Source organism: Chelonia mydas, chromosome 5 (assembly GCF_015237465.2).
Source record: "Chelonia mydas isolate rCheMyd1 chromosome 5, rCheMyd1.pri.v2, whole genome shotgun sequence".
NCBI lineage: Eukaryota > Metazoa > Chordata > Testudines > Cheloniidae > Chelonia > Chelonia mydas.
Genome location: NC_051245.2, coordinates 126,223,527 through 126,248,242, shown reverse-complemented (window position 1 = coordinate 126,248,242; position 24,716 = coordinate 126,223,527). Strand labels below are relative to the sequence as shown.

Genomic DNA, 24,716 nt, shown 5'->3' with positions numbered 1-24,716 from the left:
TGGGGGGGCCAGTCACACAAAGCAGTCTTTCACAGGCCATAGATATGATCCAGAAAATAGAGCAGCTCTAAAGCTACATAGGAAGAGGGACATAAGGACAGAGAAAGAAAAAACTAACACTGAAGACAAAACAGGAATGATATGCCATGTCCTTGTAGAGTAGGACACTGAACTGGAATACAAGAGACCTGGGTTTAATTCCTGAATCCACAGACTTGCTGTGTAACCTTGGGCAAGCCACTTAATCTGTGCTTCAAAACCCCATCTATAAAATGGGGGTGATCCTCCATCCCATCTTGTCCATTTGGTTTGTAAGCACTTAGGTCTGGAGCTATTTGGGACACCACTGTACCGGGCACTGTATAATCTGTTGGAACCTCCAGACACTATTGTAAAACACATTTTCTGTTACAGGAAAAGATAAAAAGTGAAGTAAAGACAGGAAGAGTAAAAAGTTACTACTTTTCTTATTTCTCTTACGCTTTCAGCATATTTTATATTATAAAGTTGATTGACAATATAAGTTCAGTACATGGTGAGCATTACACAAGAATAATACATAGAATCATAGAATCATAGAATATCAGGGTTGGAAGGGACCCCAGAAGGTCATCTAGTCCAACCCCCTGCTCAAAGCAGGACCAAGTCCCAGTTAAATCATCCCAGCCAGGGCTTTGTCAAGCCTGACCTTAAAAACCTCTAAGGAAGGAGATTCTACCACCTCCCTAGGTAACGCATTCCAGTGTTTCACCACCCTCTTAGTGAAAAAGTTTTTCCTAATATCCAATCTAAACCTCCCCCATTGCAACTTGAGACCATTACTCCTCGTTCTGTCATCTGCTACCATTGAGAACAGTCTAGAGCCATCCTCTTTGGAACCCCCTTTCAGGTAGTTGAAAGCAGCTATCAAATCCCCCCTCATTCTTCTCTTCTGCAGACTAAACAATCCCAGCTCCCTCAGCCTCTCCTCATAACTCATGTGCTCTAGACCCCTAATCATTTTTGTTGCCCTTCGCTGGACTCTTTCCAATTTATCCACATCCTTCTTGTAGTGTGGGGCCCAAAACTGGACACAGTACTCCAGATGAGGCCTCACCAGTGTCGAATAGAGGGGAACGATCACGTCCCTCGATCTGCTCGCTATGCCCCTACTTATACATCCCAAAATGCCATTGGCCTTCTTGGCAACAAGGGCACACTGCTGACTCATATCCAGCTTCTCGTCCACTGTCACCCCTAGGTCCTTTTCCGCAGAACTGCTGCCTAGCCATTCGGTCCCTAGTCTGTAGCGGTGCATTGGATTCTTCCATCCTAAGTGCAGGACCCTGCACTTATCCTTATTGAACCTCATCAGATTTCTTTTGGCCCAATCCTCCAATTTGTCTAGGTCCTTCTGTATCCTATCCCTCCCCTCCAGCGTATCTACCACTCCTCCCAGTTTAGTATCATCCGCAAATTTGCTGAGAGTGCAATCCACACCATCCTCCAGATCATTTATGAAGATATTGAACAAAACGGGCCCCAGGACCGACCCCTGGGGCACTCCACTTGACACCGGCTGCCAACTAGACATGGAGCCATTGATCACTACCCGTTGAGCCCGACAATCTAGCCAGCTTTCTACCCACCTTATAGTGCATTCATCCAGCCCATACTTCCTTAACTTGCTGACAAGAATGCTGTGGGAGACCGTGTCAAAAGCTTTGCTAAAGTCAAGAAACAATACATCCACTGCTTTCCCTTCATCCACAGAACCAGTAATCTCATCATAAAAGGCGATTAGATTAGTCAGGCATGACCTTCCCTTGGTGAATCCATGCTGACTGTTCCTGATCACTTTCCTCTCCTCTAAGTGCTTCAGGATTGATTCTTTGAGGACCTGCTCCATGATTTTTCCAGGGACTGAGGTGAGGCTGACTGGCCTGTAGTTCCCAGGATCCTCCTTCTTCCCTTTTTTAAAGATGGGCACTACATTAGCCTTTTTCCAGTCATCCGGGACTTCCCCCGTTCGCCACGAGTTTTCAAAGATAATGGCCAAGGGCTCTGCAATCACAGCCGCCAATTCCTTCAGCACTCTCGGATGCAATTCGTCCGGCCCCATGGACTTGTGCAAGTCCAGCTTTTCTAAATAGTCCCTAACCACCTCTATCTCTACAGAGGGCTGGCCATCTCTTCCCCATTTTGTGATGCCCAGCACAGCAGTCTTAGCCATTCGAGGGGAGTTTTGAAATGTGTGGCAAGACAACTTTTTCCATGCCAGCCAGTAACACCTTAATCTTCAGGCTAACTGTCGTAAGGTTTTCAAACTCCCTGTAGTTTCTTCTCTTCAAGAAAACTGTGCTTTTAAGCCTAACTCAATAGTTATCTCAAACCATAATTTAAAATTAAACAGAGTTGAATTACCAACCGTGATGTTCTGTACCTCATGGGAACACCCTACACCCCCATGTTCATCCTTATGATTGTGTGGTACCCAATGCAAAGTTTGTCATGTTGGGTGTCTTCGGAAGGCTCATGATGCACTGAGCATTGTTGTTATAATGATGTTATAGTAATTGTTGTTACAGTAATGTTATAGGTTATAATTTCATGTATATAGTTATGAGGCTGAAAATGGATCCTCATGGCTTAAAGCAAGCCCAGGCAAAATCTCTCCAAGAGCAGAGCAGCAGTTCACACCTCATCAGGGCATGTATGGGACAACCCCAGTCCAGCCTCACAGGAACAAAGGACATTGGCCTCGGCAACAATAAAGGATCTGTTGAACTCTCGAGTGAGTCACCCCCATTCCTTTGGTCAGTTTGGGTCTGCGATGAGGTAATGCTCATCTGACTCTGAAGAGGTGATGGGGGAGGGCAAAGCCAAAAGGGAAGAAAGGACATGATAAAAGGGAGAGACATTTGCCATGCTCTTCTTCTCTCTTCCAACTCCATCTACAGACACCACCACCAATCAACTGAAGCGCTGATCAAACAGGAGAGCCTGGCTGAAGAGCAACCAGCCAGCCTGTGGGGAGAAGCATCTAAGTTTGTTAGGGCACTAAAAGTGTTAAGATCAGCTTAGAATGTGTTTTGCTTTTATTTAAATTTGACCAAATCCAATTTATGCTTTGACTTATAATCTCTTAAAATCTATCTTTGTAGTTAATAAATCTGTTTATTCTACCTGAAGCAGTTTGTTTGGTCTGAAGCATGTCAGAGAGTCCCCTTAAGATAACAAGCCTGGTACATATCAATTTCTTTGTTAAATTGATGAACTCATACATGCTTCCAGTGTCCAGTGGGCATAACTCATACAAAACGGAGGTTCCTAGAGTTGGGTCTGGGACTGGAGATATTGGCTAGTGTCATTCGGTTGCACAATCCAAGGAGCAATTTACATGCCAGAGGCTGTGCGTGAACAACCCAGGAGTTGGGTTCTCACAGCAGAGCAGGGTAAGGCTGGCTCCCAGAGTCAAGGATTGGAGTGACCTAGCAGATCACCGGTCCGGATGACACCAGGGAAACGTCACACCTACCAATACTGCAAAGGCTGAGGTGACCGAAAGAAGAAATATTTGATATTTGCAAAGACAAAATGGACTTTCCCAGAGAGAATGGGAGATCTGTTATTCCAAGACTCATCTTCCTCAGTGCTCTCAGGAAGATGAGAGACTCAGAAGATAACTGCTAGTTTTTCCATTGTAGAAATTCATTTACCCTCTGTAAACATCCGAGTAAGAGTTTTAGTACTCTCCCCTCAAGACTGTAGTGCCACCATCTTTACCTCTGAATTTTAACTAACTCCCTACAAATTCAGTTTTTCTCCACACTCTAGGATGGAAAGCATCTAGTTTATTCAGCTGAATCAAATTTTGTTTCAAAAAAGTTGCAGACACAATATGGTGTCAAGGAAACATCCACTGAATATTTCAGTTTAGATAAACAGCCGAAGTATTTGTTGCATTAGTACTAAACAAATAAGGGCTCCTCTATACAAACAATTAGTGTACTGCAACCTGGAGCATAAGTCTATCCCACACTAACCTGCCGTAAACTAACTGTCCACGTAGCCCCTGCTCCCAAGCACTAAAATTGCCTAGTACTCTCGGATATATTCCCATTTCAGAGCAGAGTTCCTGCAGTTTGCAATGACGACTGTTAGACTTGAAGGTATTTTCCTTACCCCCAGGACTCTCACCAACTACCTCCAACAGTAGCCTCCAAAAGTTATGAAATTAAGAATTCCATCCATGAATTTTTGGTGCATAATCTTCTAAGATTACAGATGATTTCAGCTACATTTTTCCAGCAGTTACAATTCAAACCAGTACTTCCAACACAAAGATTGAAGTCGCTGGAATCAAAGTGCTTTTCTATTCTGAAGAGTGACTGGGTAAAAGAGCACTCACTCACTCGAGCCCATCTACTCCTTGTATATATTCAGTTACATCTGCTTACTTTAGGGACAGGGATTCTTTGCTTTTTTAATACAACCTTTTACTCCCATTAACCCGGCAGAGCCACAGCTAATTTGTTAGTCTCTAAGGTGCCACAAGTACTCCTTTTCTTACAGCTAGAAGAGTGAGCTAAATCCTTTTTCTTGTGCAGCAACAAAACTGTTTAGTGAGTTTGTCAGTTACAGCTGTGCAATCCTATTGAAGGCAATGTTGCACGGGTGTAACTGACAAACTCATTTGGCCTGCAGAATCTTTTGAGGAATAATGCATGAGAACGGAAGAGCCCAGATTCAATTTACATGACTAGCTGAACTTAGAAACTTTACTGAATATTGAATCTTGAATGACAAATGGAACATCACAATGCCTTCTTTTACAGTCATTTTTCAGTGTACACCACTGAGACTTTATATTGCCCATCCAAAATCCCCCTATTATTGTGATCATCGTCAGCCATTTTATTATGTGGTGTGTACAGCCATTTCTACCCTGAAACAAATCTCCATTTATAAATATTGCCTGGTTTGAGACTTAATACTACAAACATATTAAACTTTTCCTCTAATTTTTTCCTTCTGTACCATTTTCATTTATGGCAGCGTTTTGCAAACTGGGGTCCATGGATCCCTGGGAGTCCGGGAGGGTATTCCAGGGGGTCCCCAAGCCCCGTTGATCAACTCCTCCCACTCCTTCCAGGTGCCTCCTGCACACCAGGGAACAGCTGTTCCCAGGCGTTCAGGAGACACTTGGAGGGAGCTGGAGGAGCGGGGACAGGGCGCACTCGGGGGAGGGGGCAGAATCATGTCCGGGGCAGCTGGCCCCAATGATCAAATCCTCCCCCTCCTTCCCAGCACCTCCTGCACGCTGGCATGAGGGCACACAGGGGAGGGAAGAGGCAGGGAAGAGGAGGAGCAAGGGTGGAGTGGGGGTGGGGCCTGGGGCTGAGCGGGAGGCTTGGGGGTCCATGGCAAAATTTTAAATCAAAATGGGGGTTCTCGGGTTGCTAAAGTTTGAGAACTGCTGACTTCTGGATTAGTTAAGTGTGAGGCTTGGCAAGATACCTAAATGTCATAACCACAAATGCATCTTTCAGATCGACTCCTGTCTAGCATACAGTACAGGATCAGTCTGAACCTGCACTCACTTCTGGCTGCTGGAAAGGAGAAGAAACTCTCTCTTTCCTCCTTATGAACCCAGAGGAGTGCTGGCTGTCCCAAGGACTCCTTACTTTACCTCTCACCCCAAGACTTCTAGATGAAGAAAGAAGATAGGAGAAGGATAGAGTAAAGGTGACCAAGGGTCCAAGAACCTACATGTTATGAGGAAAAGACTCCATTCTACTCCTTCCCCAACCTCCTTCTTTGGAAACTCCTCTCCCCCTCCACCGAATCTCTGCCCACATCATTCCAGAACAGCAGCAGCAGGAAATTGACGTGACTCTTCACAGTTTCATTGCGACCCAAATGTGTCTTATCAGCAGTGACATGAACCAGAGTCTAGTTATTTCACTTTCTTGCTTCCTGGCAAAGCTTTGAGCAGCAGCAGAGGCACTGGAGGGTCTGCTTCCAGATGACAAAGGCAACACTTCACTGGTTTGCATATGAATATTCATCTCCATAAGCAGAAGGGCTAGAACTTTTTTTAAAAAACAAAAAATCCGGAGAAATTGATGAGTCTGATCCCCTGGCTTGCCAGGGACAGCTTCCCTCTCACTACCTGCAAATTAACTTTCCAAGCCAAGTGTTACACCATTTCACAGGACTGAACATCTAACATGCTATTTTAGTCCATTTTAGGCATACTTTATATAGAAAGCATGTTTTCCTTTGTAGTCTTATTTGGACACTACTATATAGCACCTCAATATGCTAGATAGGTATTTAAATTTGTAAATAAACAGTATTTTAGCTGAGAAATTGCACATGGTCGCCTAAAACTATAATCTAAAATACAAGGATAGCATGAAGTGACCTTCACTCTAAATCTGCTTACTTATACTTGTGACATTCTATACTTCGGTATAGGTAACCCAGCACCCCCATGTTCAACCTTATAATATAATTGTGTGGTATCTAATGCAAAGTTTGTCATGTCGAGTGTCTTCGAAAGGCTCATGATGTACTGAGCATTGTTGTTATAGTAATGTTATAATAATCATTGTTATAGTAATATTATAGGTTGTAATTCATGTATATAGTTATGAGGCTGAAAATGTGTCCTCATGGCTTAAAGCAAGCCCAGGCAAAAACTGTCCAGAAGCAAAGGGGCAGTTCACACCTCATCAGGGCATGTATGGGAAAAACCCAGCCCAGCATCACAGGAACAAAGGACATTGACCTAGGAAACAACAAAGGATCTGTTGGACTCTCGAGTGAGTCACCCGCCTTCCTTTGGTCAGTTTGGGACAGTGATGAGGTAATGCTTAACAGGTAGTGATCAATGGCTCCATGTCTAGTTAGCACCCGGTATCAAGTGGAGTGCCCCAAGGGTCAGTCCTAGGGGCGGTTTTGTTCAATATCTTCATTAATGATCTGGAGGATAGCGTGGATTGCACCCTCAGCAAGTCTGCAGATGACACTAAACTGGGAGGAGTGGTAGACACGCTGGAGGGTAGGGAAAGGATACAGAGGGAACAAGACAAATTAGAGGATTGGGCCAAAAGAAATCTGATGAGGTTCAACAAGGACAAGTGCAGAGTCCTGCACTTAGGATGGAAGAATCCAATGCACTGCTACAGACGAGGGACCGAGTGGCTAGGCAGCAGTTCTGCAGAAAAAGGACCTAGGGGTTACAGTGGACGAGAAGCTGGATATGAGTCAACAGTATGTCCTTTTTGCCAAGAAGGCTAATGGCACTTTGGGTAGGAGCATTGCCCACAGATTGAGGGACATGATCATTCCCTTCTATTCAGCATTGGTGAGGCCTCCTCTGGAGTACTGTGTCCAGTTCTGGGCCCCACACTACAAGAAGGATGTGGAAAAATTGGAAAGAGTACAGCGGAGGGCAACAAAAATGATTAGGGGACTGAAACACATGACTGAGGAGAGGCTGAGGGAACTGGGATTGTTTAGTCTGCGGAAGAGAAGAATGAGGGGGGATTTGATAGCTGCTTTCAACTACCTGAAAGGGGGTTCCAAAGAGGATGGATCTAGACTATTCTCAGTGGTAGCAGATGACAGAACAAGGAGTAATGGTCTCAAGTTACAGTGGGGGAGGTTTAGGTTGCATATTAGGAAAAACTTTTTCACTAGGAGGGTGGTGAAGCACTAGAATGGGTTACCTAGGGAGGTGGTAGAATCTCCTTCCTTAGAGGTTTTTAAGGTCAGGCTTGACAAAGCCCTGGTTGGGATGATTTAGTTGGGGATTGGTCCTGCTTTGAGCAGGGGGTTGGACTAGATGACCTCCTGAGGTCCCTTCCAACCCTGATATTCTATGATTCAATGACTCGGGGGCAGGGGGGAGAGCAGCGCAAAGCCAAGAGGGAAGAAAGGACATGATAAAAGGGAGAGACGTTTGCCATGCTCTTCCTCTCTCTTCCACCTACACCTGGGGGTTCTCACAGCAGAGCAGGGTAAGGCTGGCTCCCAGAGTCAAGGATTGGAATGACCTAGCAGATCACCGGTCCAGCCAACACCAGAGGGGAACGTCACAATGCTTAAGAGCAATACTGTTTATATTTTTGCGCTGGATTTTTTAAAATGTCAACATTAATTCTCCATCTTTGTTATTCCAAATAAATTTATTTTTAAAAAAAACTGTTGAATCTAACCATAATTTGACAACTGCAAAAAATCCAGTTCTAAGGAAGCTATATAAGAAACTAATATATAGATTAATTTCCTTGTGGTCCTGTAACTTCTACCTTCTCAAACAAAGATAGAAGAAAATGCTTAAATTCAATGCATTAGTAACAGCACTATGGTGGACATATCTGGATCATGGAGACTTAAGAATTCTGGTTGGATTTTATTCCTGACTGCTATATAGTAGATTGGATAAAGCAGATTTACAAGAAAAAAGTATCACCTGATTATCAAACATAAAACAATTTGTTCATTTCAATTTTTTGAGGTAGTTCAAACGTTTACATTTGTAATCATGGTATGGTTATAACCTTAAAAGACACCGGGCTCACTTCTGTTCAGTTGAAGTTATTTTTTCCACATCACTTAATCATTTATCTTTTAGGTCCTCCTGCTGAATTCAGGTCGTTGTAGATCACTGAGCATGTCAAGTTCTATTTTACTAGACTTTGTAACATGCACTCCCAATGAGCAGCTCATGCTGTCTCAATGTCTTGCAGATCCCCTGGTTAAGAGCAGGATTCAAGCAATAGGTAGCTCTTATAAATGTGGCTGTAATTAGGCTTGTTAATTCAGAATTATGTACTTCCATTCACACACACCATACAAGCTCCCTAGGACATTTCATTTCCTGACAGTAGGAAGACTGCTCTCCTAGAGTAGCAGCCGTGTTAGTCTGTATTCGCAAAAAGAAAAGGAGTGCTAGCGGCACCTTAGAGACTTACCAATTTATTTGAGCATAAGCTTTCGTGAGCTACAGCTCACTTCATCGGATGCTTATACTCAAATAAATTGGTTAGTTTCTAAGGTGCCACTAGTACTCCTTTTCTTTTTGCTCTCCTAGAGTAACTCAAGTAACATTACGTAATGCATTTGTATTTCCACTGAAACACTGAGGATCTCAAAGAATAAAACAAAATTTTGACCAAGCTCCATGAGATAATTACGTAAGACACTATTTTATGGTATAAATCACAGGAAAGAGTTTCAAAGTCTTATTTAACTTAAAAAGGGGGAGGATTCATCTTTAGCTCTCATTTCTTTCCACTCTAAGCCTTCTTTCTCATCCTGCTCTTTTCACTTTTATTCCACTCTGCTGTTCCTTTTCCATGTTATTGCTTATGTCTTTACATCCATCCTGCCCTGGAGTGAGACCTGCTCACTTTACACAAATCCACACTTAAAACTCACTTCAGTGACACACACTAACGGAAACCTATGTAAAACCTCACAGCCAAAAATGGGAGGAAGGGGTTAGTGAATTTCCCTGGACAAAGCTAGAATTATCTGTCCTCCAGGGAAGTTCATAAGCTGTCAGTTGGGAGGGAGGGGCTGACAGCTGGTCCTGCCTCATTAAGGACACAAGCCTTTTAGCCTCTGAGTTAAAGAAGAAGCCTTTTGATTCAGGGAGGAACAAAGTCTTCCTGGAATCTAGGTCAAGATGATCTCTGCATACCGGGTATATGTGGTCACATCTTCCATTACATTGGGTAGCTTTGTACTGCTCCACTGGTCAAAAGCTGCCTCAGAACCAGCTGCCCCAATGACAAGAGTCTTCATACAAAATAGTAAATGACCGCCTAGGAAGGAGTAGTTCAGAAAGGGTTCTGGGAGTTAAAGTGGATCACAAACTAAATGAGTCAGCAGTGTAACAGTGGTGCAAAAAAAGCAAACACTCTGGGATGTATTAGCAGGCGTGTTGAAAGCAAGACACCAAAGATAATTCTTCCACTTTATTCCATGCTGATTAGGTCTCACCTGGAGTATTGTGTCAATTCTGGGTGCCACATTTCAGGAAAGATGTGAACAAATTGGAGAAAATCTAGAGAAGAGCAACAAACAGGATTAAAGATCTAGAAAACATGACCTATGAAAGAAGACTGAAAAAAACTGGGTTTGGTTTGTCTGGAGAAGAGAGAACCAAGAGGGGATACGATAACAGTTTTCATAAAAGGTTGTTACAGGGAGGAGGGAGGTAAATTGTTCTGGTTAACCTCTAAGGATAGGACAAGAAGCAATGTGCTTAAATTGAAGCAAGGGCAGTTCATATTGGACACTAGGAAAAACTTCCTAACTATCAGGTTAAGCACTGGAATAAATTGCCTAGGGAGGTTGTGGAATCTTGGTCATTGGAGATTTTTAAGAGCAGGTTAGACAAACACTTGTCAGGGATTGTCTAGATAATACTTAGTCCTGCCATGAGTGCAGGGGACTGGACTAGATGACCTCTCGGGGTCCCTACCAGTCTTTTGATTCTGTGATTCCCCAAGTACAAGGGAATATTTTGTCATCACAGAGCTATGTTAGCATCCTTTACACCAGGCTTCCTCTTAGACTACGACATAAGAATGGCTGGGCTTCCCCGATATCAAACTACCAAAACAACTCCTTGGGCCCAGTGACAACCCACATCAATTGTAAACTGGTGTGACAGGGTCGGGCCAGAAGGCTACAGGAGAGTAACAGAAGGCAGATATATTAGCCCCAGGTTAAGCAGGTCCCTTTTCCCTGGGTAAGGTAACAGGGAAGATTCCAGAACAATCAGGAACTTTCTGGAAACAATTAAGGCAGACAGGCTGATTAGAACACCTGCAGCCAATCAAGAAGGTGCTAGACTCTATTTTAAGGCAGGCTAATCAAGGCACCTGGGTTTAAAAAGGAGCTCACTTCAGTTTGTGGTGCACGTGCGAGGAGCTGGGAGCAAGAGGTGCAAGAAGGTGTACTACTGGAAGACTGAGAAGTACAAGCATTATCAAGACATCAGGAGGAAGGTCCTATGGTGAGAAGAAAGAAAGTGTTGGGAGGAGGCCATGCGGAAGTAGCCCAGGGAGTTGTAGCTGTCACGCAGTTATGGAGCCCCTGTAGACAGCAGTAATACACAGGCCCCTGGCTGGAACCCAGAGTAGAGGGCGGGCCCGGGTTCCCCCCATCCCTCCAACTCCCTACTTGATACCGGAGTTGTTGAACTGGACTGTGGGTTCCACCAGAGGGGAAGGTCTCTGGCCTGTTCCCCAATCCACTAGGTGGATCAGCAGAGACTGCGGGGATTGTTGTTCTTCCTTTCCCTATGCTGGCCAGTGATGAGGCTAACTGAGTGAATGGCAGATTTGAGCCACGAAAGTGGCCAAACTGAGGGCTGCCGTGAACCTCTGAGGCGAGAAAATCCGCCAATAAGCTCAGGCCCCACCAAGGCAGAGGAGGAACTTTGTCACACTGGACAGATCTAAGAAGGGGATCGGAGAATAAAAAGTGGCTTCAATTTCACCACTGGTTAACTCCATTAGGAATCAACATGTGTTTTCATTTAATCCACATACCTAAAACACAAAGTAAATATCAGACATTAACTGAAGAGTTTCATTTTAGTTTTAGGCCTAAAATGTAACTCATCAATGCAACTGTGCTTTAAGCAAGCTAGTATTTTTGCAAAATAGTTCACCCCCCCCCCCCGACAGTTATTTACATTTTACAGAAACAATCATCAACTTGCATGTCATTCGTAACATGCCACACTTTGGGAAGTGAGCATTCATGTGTACCATCAACCTACAGCTGTCATCTTTCCATTCAGGAAGTCACTCACTCCAAAACACATATTTATGTCTAGCTAAGCTCTTTCCAGGCTCTCCTCTTTTCTGTCTTCTCATCTTGACACTGCATTTTCAGAGTCCTCTATCAACTATCTGGGCTCACCTCTTCCAAAAGAAGCCACTCCACTGCTCCTATGTCAGTTTCTATTAACTCTTCCCCTCAGAGTGATGAGCTCCCCAGTTCAGTTTCAGAATTTTCATTTAACATTTAACTTTAACGTACCTGAAAATTGATTTTTAGCTTGAAGATTCCTTTGTCCTTCAAGTTATTCAGATACCTATGCTCTTATGACAAAGTAGAGCTGTCAGAATGCTCATAAAATCATATTGAAAGGTGGCACAAAAAACAAAGTAAGTTCCTAATCTACCTTCCCTATATTGTTCATTAAATTTGTATGATGTAATATAGTTGAAGATAGATAACACTTGTGTACTCCTCCTGTTAGTGCAAGACTGGCTATGTCTGTGTACCCCCGCCACTCATCCACCTCTCTAACGCTTCTTCCAAAGAAAATGTGAAGATGACACTTTTCATTCTCATTTGTCTTTAAGGTGAAATAACCAACATAGGGCACAATACTGCAGCTGACGGCATATTATTCTACAAACAGATCATAAACAAGACCTTGCTGGCAGAACAGCAGCAACTCTGTGCAAAAGAAGTCAGCTCATTAACAAGCAAAGGTAGAGTTCCAAAAAAATCCATGATATGAAGAACAGATGGTGGCTGGATAAATCAAATGAGCTTCAACTTCTCGCTGAAACCCTTGATATACATGACTTCTTTAATGCTGTTAAAACCATTTATGGCCCATGCAGCTGAGGCCAACCCCCTTGAGATCTAAAGATGGAAGGGAGTTGATCAAAAAAATGGAAGCCATCAACGCACACTGGAAACACTTCAAAGATCTCCTCAATCAGGATTCTGCTGTTGATGACAGCATCTTCACCTTCATCCCACAACACCCGATCAGAGATGAATTTGGAATACCTCCAACCTTGGAAGAAGGGTGCAGAGCTATTAAGCAGTTGAAGAACAAAGCATCTGCCGTTGATGGAATCGCTATAGAAATTTACAAGCAAGGGGAGAGGAACTCCTCACAGCTACACAATTTTGCTTTGAAATCTGGAACCATGAAAAAATCCCGTTTGAATTTAGAGATGCTATGATCGTGACGATTTTCAAGGCTGTTCCTTCAAAAGGAGATAAATCCGACTGTGGAAATTATAGATGAATTTCTCTGTTAGGAACTGCAGGAAAGACTCGCAAGACTTCTCCTGAACCATCCCCTTCTCTCTTGCAGAAAACAGTGTGGGTTTAGACCATCATGAGGCACTATTGACATGATCCTCACTGCTCGCCAGCTGCAGGAAAAATGTAGAGAACACAGACCACTATCCTGGGCGTTCATTGACCTGACAAACGCCTTTGACTCCATTAACAGAGAAGTGTTGTGGAAAATCCTTCTGAAGTATGGATGTCCACTGAAATTTGTCGCCATTCTTTGGCTCCTTCATGACGACATGCAAACGGTCATCCTCTGTAATGCATCTACTACAGCTTCCTTTTAAGGTTAAGACAGATGTTAAATAGGACTGTGTCACTGCCCCAACGTTCTTCTCCATCTTCCTTGCTGCGATGCTTTATTTGATCACTGATAAGATACTGGTAGGAGTGCAGCTAATCTACTGAATGGATGGCAAGCTGTTGAACTTTGGCCGCTTCCAATCCAGAAGCAAAACATCATCCACTTCAGTCATCGAGCTTCAGTATGCTGATGACGCCATAGTGTGTGCTCACTCGGAATCATATCTTCAAGCGATCAACATCTTTGCTGAAGCATATCAGAAAATGGGACTTGCACTTAACATCCAGAAGACAAGGGTCCTCCATCAGCAAGCTCCTGGTGCACAATTCCGAGCACCAGCAATATGGATCCACAATAACACTCTAGGGAATGTTGCATGCTTCCCATATCTTGGAAGCCACCTCTCACAGATATTGGTATGATATTGATGAAGAAATCCAGTATCATCTCAAATGGGCAAGCCAAGCTCTTGGTCATCTGAGAAAGAGGGTGTTTGAAGACTGCGACATCAGAACCAAAACCAAACTCATGGTCTTTAAAAGGGTTGTGATCCCCACCCTACAGTATGGGGCTGAAAGGTGGACAACATACAAGAGACATCTTAAGGCGCTGGAGAAGTATCAATGCTGTATACATAACATTCTGCAATCAAAGGGGTGACAGACACACTAACATCAGCATCCTCTCGCAAGCTAATATTACGAGCATTGAGACCATTATTATTTATCATCAACTTCACTGTGCAAGCCATATTGTCCGGATGCCCGATTCCAGACTGCCAAAACAAGTAGTCTCCTCTCAATTCAGCCCAGGCAGAGAAACCTCAGAGGAGGGCAGAAAAAATGTTACAGGGATGTCCTCAAGGCTTATAGGAGGAAATTCAACATTAACATCAACTTGTGGGAATATATAACCTAGGACCGACAACAATGGAGGAACTGCTTGAGACAGGGAACTCAGCACTTTGAAAATCATATGTGACTACATGTAACGGAAGAACAGAAGCGATAGTGAGCTTGGTATGGCCCGAACTAATACCCCAAAGTCACCCGCCCTACTTGGAAACACACGCCTGCAATGTGGCAGAGTCTGCAGCTCCAGAATAGGCCTTATCAGTCATCAACGGACCCACAGATCATTTGAAATGGACAATCCATGAAAGACAATCATCCTCAACTTCAAGGGATTCCCAATGATATACATACATACACACACCCCTACCTTTTTCCAGGCACCCAAGCATCATATTTAATACATTTATTGCTTACGCTACACACTGGACAGATTTTTTTTCAGTTGACTACCTTAGCTTAGTTACTCCTTGATCATTTTTCCCTTCAAAAGATACTACTGCTTTTAGACTCAAGGGACAAGAAAAGTTTAAACTACTTTTAGCAAAATTTGTTACTTTATATTTATATCCATCATCTGAAACTACTCAAGGCAACATAGTTTTTAACTGGCCAAAACACAGTGTTTGCAAGCTTCAACTCACAACCAATCTCCTCCTTGAATGAGAAGTTTCTTATCCCTGCTAATTTTTGGTTAGCAGCTTCTCCTTCATCACAAATGAGTAATGCATCTCCTCTGTAGAATTCAGAGGTAATCCAACTGGTACTCAAGGCTCCAGTTGCCAGAAGCTGGGAATGAGCGACAGGGGACGGATCACTTGATGATTACCTGTTCTGTTCATTCCCTCTGGGGGACCTGGCACTGATCACTGTCAGAAGACAGGATACTGGGCTAGATGGACCCTTGGTCTGACACAGTAGGGCCATTCTTAAATTCTCATAATCTAAGCCCTGCTGTTCAACTCAGGGCACTAGAAGGATTTTTTAAAACCTGTAGAAGCCCTCCAGCAACCTATTAGCATTCAGACAACTTGAAATTACATTAACTAACCTAAACATATAATTGCCTTCAAGTCTCTCTTTAGAGAAAAAAATTATTTTGTATTCCAGTCATTTACGAGACTACCATAGTGGGCTGAATGAGAAGAGACTCTGCTAAGAGAAAGAAATTTGCAGGTAAGAAATTTCTCATTCTGCTGCACAGCTTCTCTTCTCATTCATCACAAGTGTGTAGTAGTGAGCAGTGATTCACAGATATAGGGATAAAGGATAAAGCAGACTTTGTTATTATGGTAGAATTATCAACAGAAATAAAAGTTGCCCCAAAAAAGCAAATCCTTGTAATTTAAGAAAGTATTTGAGATCCAATACAGTCATACCTTTTCCTACCAAAGGATGCTTGTATAGAGGAACAGAAGCCTAAATTGCAAGACTTCCTCTGATGAGCCTCAGACTTGTCTCCCACACTGTCAGGTATCTTGAAAACCTCCATGAATGGTATCCCAGATACTTAGCATGTAAATTGGTGCAAGATTTTAACATCTTGCCTGGTGCAACTTTGAGGCCTTAAGGCCTGGCATTTTGGTCGGAATGAGATGAACAAGGAACAATTGGTGTGGTCACTTCATATGCTTGAGATTTTTATTGCTCTAAGAATGCCCATTTATGCCACCCTCTTCTAAAGGCATGCTAAGGATTGAAACAAAATGGGACAACTATTTTCCAGGAATTATGGAAAGAAGAACTTACCTTGGGCATAAAGGTTTCTCAAGCTCTAAGAATAGCAAGGGCAGCTCCCCACCTTTGTTATGGTGCTTAGTTGTAGGACCCATTGCTGTACAACAAAGAGCACTGTACAAAGATACAGGCTGTTAATTGTGGGTAGCCCAGGTTAATTGTAGGTGGTCCAGGCCCTAATGAAATGGGGTCCCTGCTATAAAAAGTCTAGTCTTTCCTGGAGGTGTCACAGAAATGCCTTCTGGAGCAGTGGAGAACTAGGAGGAAGACCTGAATTCTTTTCTATATCCTTTGTATGAACTGTCCTGAAACACATTACATCTTTCTCTGCCTGAGGCAATTATCCATCGCCACAGAGAAGCTTTGACCTCTGGTTACTCTCAGGTTTGGGAGGAATAGATACTTGTGCTTCAGCTTGGAAGCCAGCCTCTAACAGGAGGTAGGAGGAAACTTGCCCAAAGGGAATGTTATGCATAACTGCTCATTACATGGTTTCTTGCACCTTTACTGGCTACTGTCAGACAGGATACTAGACTATGAACCACTGGTCTGACCCCACATGGGCATGTCTATGTTTTCTTTTTCCAAACATGCAACTGATAGAGCTATCAAAGTAAGCTGAAGAGATAAGTACTTGGGGAATTCACCCTCTAGGTATGCACTCCTCCCTTCAGGATTGTTTCCATAGTAAGTACACGATTGGCTGAGAGTGAAAACTGGACTGGCTTTCAGCACATTTGTACTTGCCTGCCCACAAAGACCCATTTGGATGTGATCCACGAATGACACTTAATTTTGCATTGCCTCTGGAGGAATTTTTGCAAGCACATTGAGAATCCCATTCAGGAGGTAATACTGTTGCATATCACCAGCTATTTACTGGGGATAACTGAAGATTTTGTTGGGGGGCGGAGAAGATATCTAAATTTCCTTGACAGCTTAAGTTTTCTCCCCTCTGCTAGGAGAATATAGTCTCTTCCTAAATACCCTAGGTGCTGGTAGCAAGCAACAGTTTTCTATGCTGGCTTTTACAGTGATGAATGAGGCCTCTATAAATTCTCAGCTACTAATTTCTTTAATGTTTCTCCATAGAGAAACATATCCTACCATAACACTAAAGAAGTTTAGTTTGGTATTATTTCTTGAGTTACATGGAAGTCAGTAGGCCCTGGCACAGAGTGCCTCATTCATGGATTTACATATCAGACTTCAGTCACATCTGAATTTGCTTGTGATGCCTACTTTATTTGATCATGTCTCTTGCCCTTTTGGTTAGCAGCTTGCCCCCATATCTATGAACCTTAATTTAAAACAGCATACAACAAACACTAATACACTTAATTTAGCACATACTGTTCTCAGAACTCACCTTGACTTCCTATCGGTTTGTACTGGTGTGTTGTGTTCTTGTTCCTAAAAACCTCAAATTGAAGTTTAAGTGTCTCCTGCTGACAGAGAAGAAACAGGATACTGCTGGATATCAGAAAAATAACTTTAATTGACTTACCTTTTTCATATGTAGGCATGTTCTCCTGAAGGAGTCTGCTAAGCTGGAACCCATTTAAATGCAAGAACCTTAGTTGTTCTCTCATTGTTTTCCCTTCTATAACAGAAAGTATAATATTCCCAACACTATTTCTTGAAATTGGCAGGCCAAGACCTATTGCCAACGTAGCAGCTAAATCCGTCTGTTGCACAAGTTCTGGCTGTTTTAAAGGGCCTAGAATAAGGAGGAGAATATTTACATTACAAAATTATTCCAATTTGGAGGGTGGAGCTGCAAGCTTGGGTAGTCTGCAAATTTGTTCACATGTACTAGATCAGATATGTTCCCAAACCAGGGTCTGTTTAAAAAAAAAAAAAAAAAACCACCATGGGTTGATCACATAGTCTAGCTCCTCTTCCTTTCCAGCTGCTGCAACACAATAGAGGACAGCAAACGCGTTATTAAATTCTTATGTAACATTACTCTTCCACATTAATAATTACTGTAGTTTTAACAAGCATGTATGTAATTATGAATACAACAGGGTAGTCCATGAAAACATCTTTGAACTAAGTTGTGGTCCACATTATGAAAGTGTATGACAATCCCTGTACTATATAATGACAGGTTTCAGAGCAGACGACGTGTTAGTCTGTATCCGCAAAAAGAAAAGGAGGACTTGTGGCACCTTAGAGACTAAAGAATTTATTTGAGCATAAGCTTTCGGGAGTTACAGCTCACTTCATCGGATGCATCCTGACACACTCAGTGTCCCCAACACACTGTTGCCATAATATGTATCTAAAGGGTGCCATGTAAGGTATCATATGTAAACCAGTGAAACACCGGTCCTGGAAATCATTGTAGGTTGCATACAAAGACTTATGGGCATGCACTGGAAACAGGTTCTTAAAACATGTTTGGAAAGCAGTGCATAAACCCAGCCCGCCCTAGACAGAGGGACTTTGACCAGAGGGTTTACAGGCAGAGAACAATGAAAGGAAAATTACATAGAAGATAAACAAAGTAATCAAACCCAGAAGAGGAGCAAATTATTATGAGGATGTGAACTCCTTAGTTAGCACACTTGGGACCCCAGAGTCTGAACCCCACTTCCCAGCAAGTAGGGTGACCAGACAGCAAGTGTGAAAAAATCGGGACGGGGGTAGAGGGTAATAGGAGCCTATATAAGAAAAAGACCCAAAAATCAGGACATCTGGTCACCCTACCAGCAGGTCACCCTGACTCTTAAGGCAAAGACAATGGACTTTGGAAAATACAAGGGAGCAAAAAGCCATTGGAGTTATCTGTGACTTAGGAGACATAGGAAACAGAACCCTCTGAGCATATGAACATGCGATTCTCTTGGCCTTAAAGGCAGGAGCTGCTGGAAACTTGATCTAAGTGAGAAACCTGCTAATGTAAAGATTGTAACTTGCTAAAATTAAGTTTTAGTGACTGAAATCATGTTTTATTTGTAACCATAACTGTCTTTTATTCTTGCTTAGAATCACTTAAATCTCTGGTCATGTCTACACTAGGAAGTTTACAGCAGCACAGCTGTACCAATACAGTTGTGCCAATGTAAGATCGCTCGTGTAGCTGCACTATGCCAAGAGGACAGAGCTCTCCGGTCGACATAATACCACCACCTAAATGAGAGGTGGTAGCTATGTAGGCAGGAGAGCATCTCCAACCAACATAATGCTGTTCATCCGAGCACTTATGCTGGCAAAACTTATGTCACTCAGGGGTGTGAGAATAGCACCACCCGAGCGACACAGGTTTTGCTGACATAAGTGGAAGTGTAGACACGGCCTCTGTTCCTCATTAATAAACTTTTTCTTAGTTTTACTACAAACCATCTCAGTGCTGTTATATTGAACTAAGTGAGAGTCTTCAGCAAACCTAACTGACTTATGTGTCTGGAGGCAGGAAACAATTTCTGTAAGTGTCCAGCGAGAGAGAATGGACACTGCAGGGAGACATCTCTGGGGAACTCATGTTCACAGATTGATACCTGTAAGGCAAGATTTAAACTGGCAGAGCCTTGAGGAGTTTGCTGGCAAGGCAGACAGGCTGCTGGTCAGGGGCCTGATGCATAGTTTAGCAGCAACAAAGCTCTCATTTGCTGAGACAGAGGGATAACAGCGGCTTACAGTTCTGGGAGTCCTAAACAGAATGTCACAGATGGTTCCTATTTATTCTCATGCTCATTCAAAATGCCACCTACAATCCTTAAGTCTTCTTTGCATGTAATCCTTGCATGCTAGTCTCAGCAACTTTCAGAATGTCATTAAAGACAAGAAGTTACCCACTGGTAAACTTGATTGATAACAACTGGTTGATATGTAGATTATATCAAACTTATTTAGTAGCAATAGGGATTTGTATCTCCTTAATAGGTTACACAAGTAATTCTTGATCAGCACACTAATTCAAATATAACTGCCAGTAGGATTACCCAATTTGCATAAACAAAATCTACCAAATTAAACATAGCCTGAATTATTTGCCCATTTGCAAGAGTAAGACCATTTAGATAGAGTGACTAAAATTCCAACTAGAAATAGAACGGATAGCAAGGGAAAGCTACATATGAGTTGCAAGGCTCACTATTAGTTACACAAATATCAAGGGACAAAATGCCATAATTTCACAAGATTCTTCAAGGTGTCATGCAGTTGACATTGATAAAATTCAACTGGGAGCAACAATCAGCTCTTGATTCGGTTATTTCAATATCTGAAAGCAACCCAACTGCCCTTGCTTGACAGCGTTGAGTGCATCAGCTGGACACCAGCTCTGCAGATGAATGATATTTGGAAGTGCCTCAGCTGTGCTGAAGTAACCTCCAGCAAGAGGACTAAGCCAAGTATCTGACGGCAAGATTTAAAAGCAAGAAAAGTCAGATGTCATAGCAAATGGGTTGGGGGAGGCCAGGGAGCAGGGGACAGAGTGATACGGAAGGGCAAATTTATCTCACTGTAACTTAACTTAATTAATTGATTATTTGGACAAAGTGTTTGAATGTAATTAAAAGTTATGCAAACCATAGAATAAATACCTTTATAAAACACAAACACTGTGATATTCCCTCCCCCTTTTCCTCTTATTATGGACAAATGCACTTTTCACAATGGAATGTGGTGTCAATCAGAAAAATCTTTAGTGCTGTACAATTAGAAAGTTGACCAATAGAAGGACTACTCTCCTGCTCAGCATTCTGCATTCAGGGATTGGAGACAGGCATCCACATTGTCAATATTTCAACCTCTTGCCCCTCCACAGCAAGAGCTCCACTTCTCTCCCTAACACCACCACTCCAGTCTTTAGTCCTCCCACTCAGCACCGGAAATTGACATTTACTCCCCCATCACTATCTGGGGCACAAGGGAAGGACAGAAAGAAGTTCTTCTCAGAGAAAGGCAAGGCTAGGCAGAACTCATTTCAAGCATTAATTCAGTTCCAATCTTGCCTCCTAGTGGCCAATAATCAGCCTACCTCTTCAGAAAAGACCCCTTTAATAGACTCCTGAATCCTTTAGGAAGTTAGCCAGTCCTAAAGTGATGGCCACATGGAAAACAGATAGTTTAAGAGGCCAAAACACAGAGGTCCCGTTTTAGCAGGACATCAGTGCACACAAACACACATGGCCAATGTGTCACAGTTTATTTCTCTACTAATGCAAAACCTTGTTAAAAAACTGTCTGTAAAGAGGAAGTGTCTTATGTAACTTAATCTACACCAGGGGTCGGCAACCTTTCAGAAGTGGCATGCCGAGTCTTCATTTATTAACTCTAATTTAAGGTTTTGCATGCCAGTAATACATTTTAACCTTTTTAGAAGGTCTCTTTCTATAAGTCTATAATATATAACTAAATTATTGTTGTATGTAAAGTAAATAAGATTTTTAAAATGTTTAAGAAACTTCATTTAAAATTAAATTAAAATGCAGAGCCCCCCCGGACCAGTGGCCAGGACCCAGGCAGTGTGAGTGCCACTGAAAATCAGCCCGTGTGCCGCCTCTGGCTCGCATGCCATAGGTTGCCTACCCCTGTTCTACACCAATGTATAACAGCACTTTGAACCTGAAAGTTTAGAGCCATTATGAACTAAACTAGAGATGAAAGCATATTCTAAAAGACTGTTTAAAAATCTCCTACAATTGTGCAGTTCTGAACAGGTTTTTTTAATACGATAAGAACTGAAATTCTTCAATCCTTACTGTGACAAAGTGGGGGTTCTGTCTGTACCACTTCTGAATTGTGGACATTTTATGAAATTGTACCATGAAGTTACCCTGTCATGGAAAGCTTACATGTATGTGGATCCACCATGAATTAGCATGATTGTGTCATGTCTCCACCAGGCCAGAGATAATGGTGAGTGATCTGCACTCAGCAATTGTTGATTCAGAGTAAAGCATCCTGCGACAATGGATTTGTTCTAGATGGAAGACACTTCTTCCCCTTGTCGAAAGGAAAGGGGGTTGAGAGCTGTGGAAAATTACATAAAGGCACAACAAAAGAAGCAGGCGACCCCAACAGGAGTCTATAAAGGGACTCTGAGGGTGAACTGGGCCTGGGGAAACTGAGCACCCAGCCAGCAGCTGCCATTTTCCAGTCGCCCAGCTCTGAAGGCAGCGCTGCCACCAGCAGCCTTGTGGAAGTAAGGGTGGCAAACCAGTAAACACGCACGCTGCTATTAGGGCACACCAGGAATTGCAGTTCTACCAGAATCAATGTTGGAAAAAGGATGAGCAAGGAGAAATCACAGACACTTGTTCACATTTCAAAAATCTGCCTGGACAGAGATCAGTGGACCAAAAGAAGAGGTAGGTCTACTTGGGAAAACCCCGACATATGCTGACCCTACTCACAGCAGTCCTAGTGGGTGGCCAGGAAGAGGCACTCGCTAGGATCTGTGACACTTACCATTTCTCTTTTCAAAAGCAGAGCTGATAAATAGCAGAGGTGTGTGAACTTCTTCCTCTGAGGAACCTCCATGACTGCCTGTTTCGGACATCCCATGATCACCACACACAATAAGTAAGTTGGGCAAAGACGACTCTCTTTCCTACAACTCAGAAAAAAAGGCTTCAGTAACATCAGACATGCACAAGCTTCAGAAGAATATTATTTTTCCATTTTAATAAAAGTATTTCCTCTAATAATTTGTTTTTAAAATGGCTCTGCTTCCAGAGCAGATTAGCAGAGATGCACTCAGCAACTGCTGACTGCAGTACAGCTACACTGCCAGGATACTGGATTTTGACACTGCTTCCACTCCTCTCCTTAATTTTGAAGTTTTAAGGCAAGCAGATCTTTCAGTACCTAGCAAGGATAGCAGAGTTAAAAAATTTTAATGATTTTTTTTCAAAAGAAAAATTGATCAAGGTCTAGTCAGCCCCTTGACAATGTTGCTAGAAAAATCAAGAGCACCCCATCAGGATTTAAGAGTTCATAAAGGAATTAAAGATTATATAAATCTAGTCTGTATCTCCTGGTAAGAAACAGGATCTCAAAAAACCAACAACTCAGGATCTAAATAGAGTCAAAGGAGACACAGACTGAACTAGCAGAACAAGTAACCCTCAATATTAATCCTGTATCGTATATTAGGACAAAAACCTAAAATCAAGATGAAGTCTAATGAACTTTTAGAAGGTATTTATATTCCAATATCCTCTTTCCATTCACTCATGACTCAGATGTATTCAGGGGAGATATCCGATATGGTTTATCTCATGCCAAAAGTTTATTTTTGTTGTGGGAGGGGAGAACCAGAGGAAGTTTAAGTGAAACCCATCCAATGAGTTGAGTTAATAAATTAAAATAAAAACTGCAGAAAAGTTATTTTTTCCTTAATGTAAAAAATCAGTCATGGTATATTTGTAGTCTCCAATGATAAATACAATACTTGCTCTGTTTGAGTAAGTAGTTTTATAAGTTTTATATTTTTTTAAATGTCCTAAAGCTTTTATATTTATATTTGCGTATTAACAACTCTATTGATTATCTATTAATGAATTATGCCAAGCCATTCCAACACCATATGGAAGATTGCATTCTATCTTGCACTGAAAACAGGGGTTCAACCTCTGATGAAAACGTGGGGCAGATACTTTCATACCAAAAACTAAACCAAGCTTAAGTTTTGATAAACTTTAGAAAAAAATCAATTTGCCCGAATTCTAACCAATCAAAAATTAATCTTAAGAAGTCTGTTTTGAGTCTCAGGATTTTGGGCGTCCTTCTAGCTTAAACTACAAACATGAAACTGCCAAGCTGCACATAAGTAGTTTGGGAGTCTTTCTAGGGTTATACTATTATTTACAAAAAACTTATAACTGAATCCTTAAGTGTTAACATAAAACTTGATTTACAACAGCTACTTCTATTTGACGCTGTATGCAGAAATCTTTATAACAATTAAAGAGAGTGTAACACTACTTTATTTTATGCTCTCTGTAACTTTTCCTGCATCCAAAGTTGAAGGCTAAAACAGTGCGCATAAACTGCATGTTACTAGTTCAGGGGCATTTGTGAGCATTAAAAACTTTTAAACACAGAAATAACTACTGCATTGAGAAGCTATGTTCTTCATGAAACCATACTTCAGGTTCAGCAACTTCATTCCTGAATAAACTCACAGTTTCATGGAAATAATGATCTTCCTGAAAACAACAGCTACCATGCTGAAGATTCTGGATTTCATTAAACTGGTCAGCCAAATCAAGTGTGAGCTCTTGAGCCAAATGAATGGTTTCAAAAGAGAAAAGGATCCGAGACAAAACAAATACGACAGTGGTTCTCAACTCTGGTCCATCACTCATGCAGGGAAAGCCACTGGCATGCCAGGCTGGTTTGTTTACCTGCCGCGCCCGCAGGTTCGGTCGATCGTGGCTCTCACTGGCCGCAGTTCGCCACTCCAGGCCAATGGGGGCTGCAGAAAGTGGCATGGGCCAAGGAACGTGCTGGCCGTCCTTCCCGCAGCCCCCATTGGCCTGGAGCGGCAAACCGCGGCCAGTGGGAGCCGCGATCAGCCGAACCTGCGGACGCAGCAGGTAAACAAACCGGCTTGGCGTGCCAGGGGCTTTCCCTGAACAAGCGGTGGACCAGAGTTCAGAACCACTGAAATACTAGGATCTTTCAGAGTAACCAGCTAGCTCAGGAGTCGGTCCTATTCTTCATGAACGGAGGCGCTGCTATGGTGGAGA

The 24,716-nt window shown here is 42.5% G+C and overlaps 1 protein-coding gene across 14 annotated transcripts in view; it reads right to left on the bottom strand.

Annotated features, from left to right (window-relative positions):
* Positions 1-24,716, bottom strand: part of PIGG (phosphatidylinositol glycan anchor biosynthesis class G) — a 154,472-nt gene that overhangs the window by 100,104 nt on the left and 29,652 nt on the right. For 10 of the 14 annotated variants that reach the window (XR_005225869.2, XR_005225868.2, XM_037902271.2 and 7 more), the window contains 2 exons: positions 22,432-22,573; positions 17,516-17,728 (listed from right to left, as the gene is read on the bottom strand). Coding sequence is in view for 12 of the 14 variants with exons in the window: in XM_037902271.2 (XP_037758199.1) it covers positions 17,516-17,728; positions 22,432-22,573 (355 nt within the window). In the remaining 2 variants the exon portion in view is untranslated. Of the gene's footprint in view, positions 1-17,377; positions 17,729-22,431; positions 22,574-24,716 lie in introns of all 14 variants that reach the window. The other 4 variants (XM_043546516.1, XM_043546517.1, XM_037902275.2 and 1 more) reach the window with 2 other exon arrangements.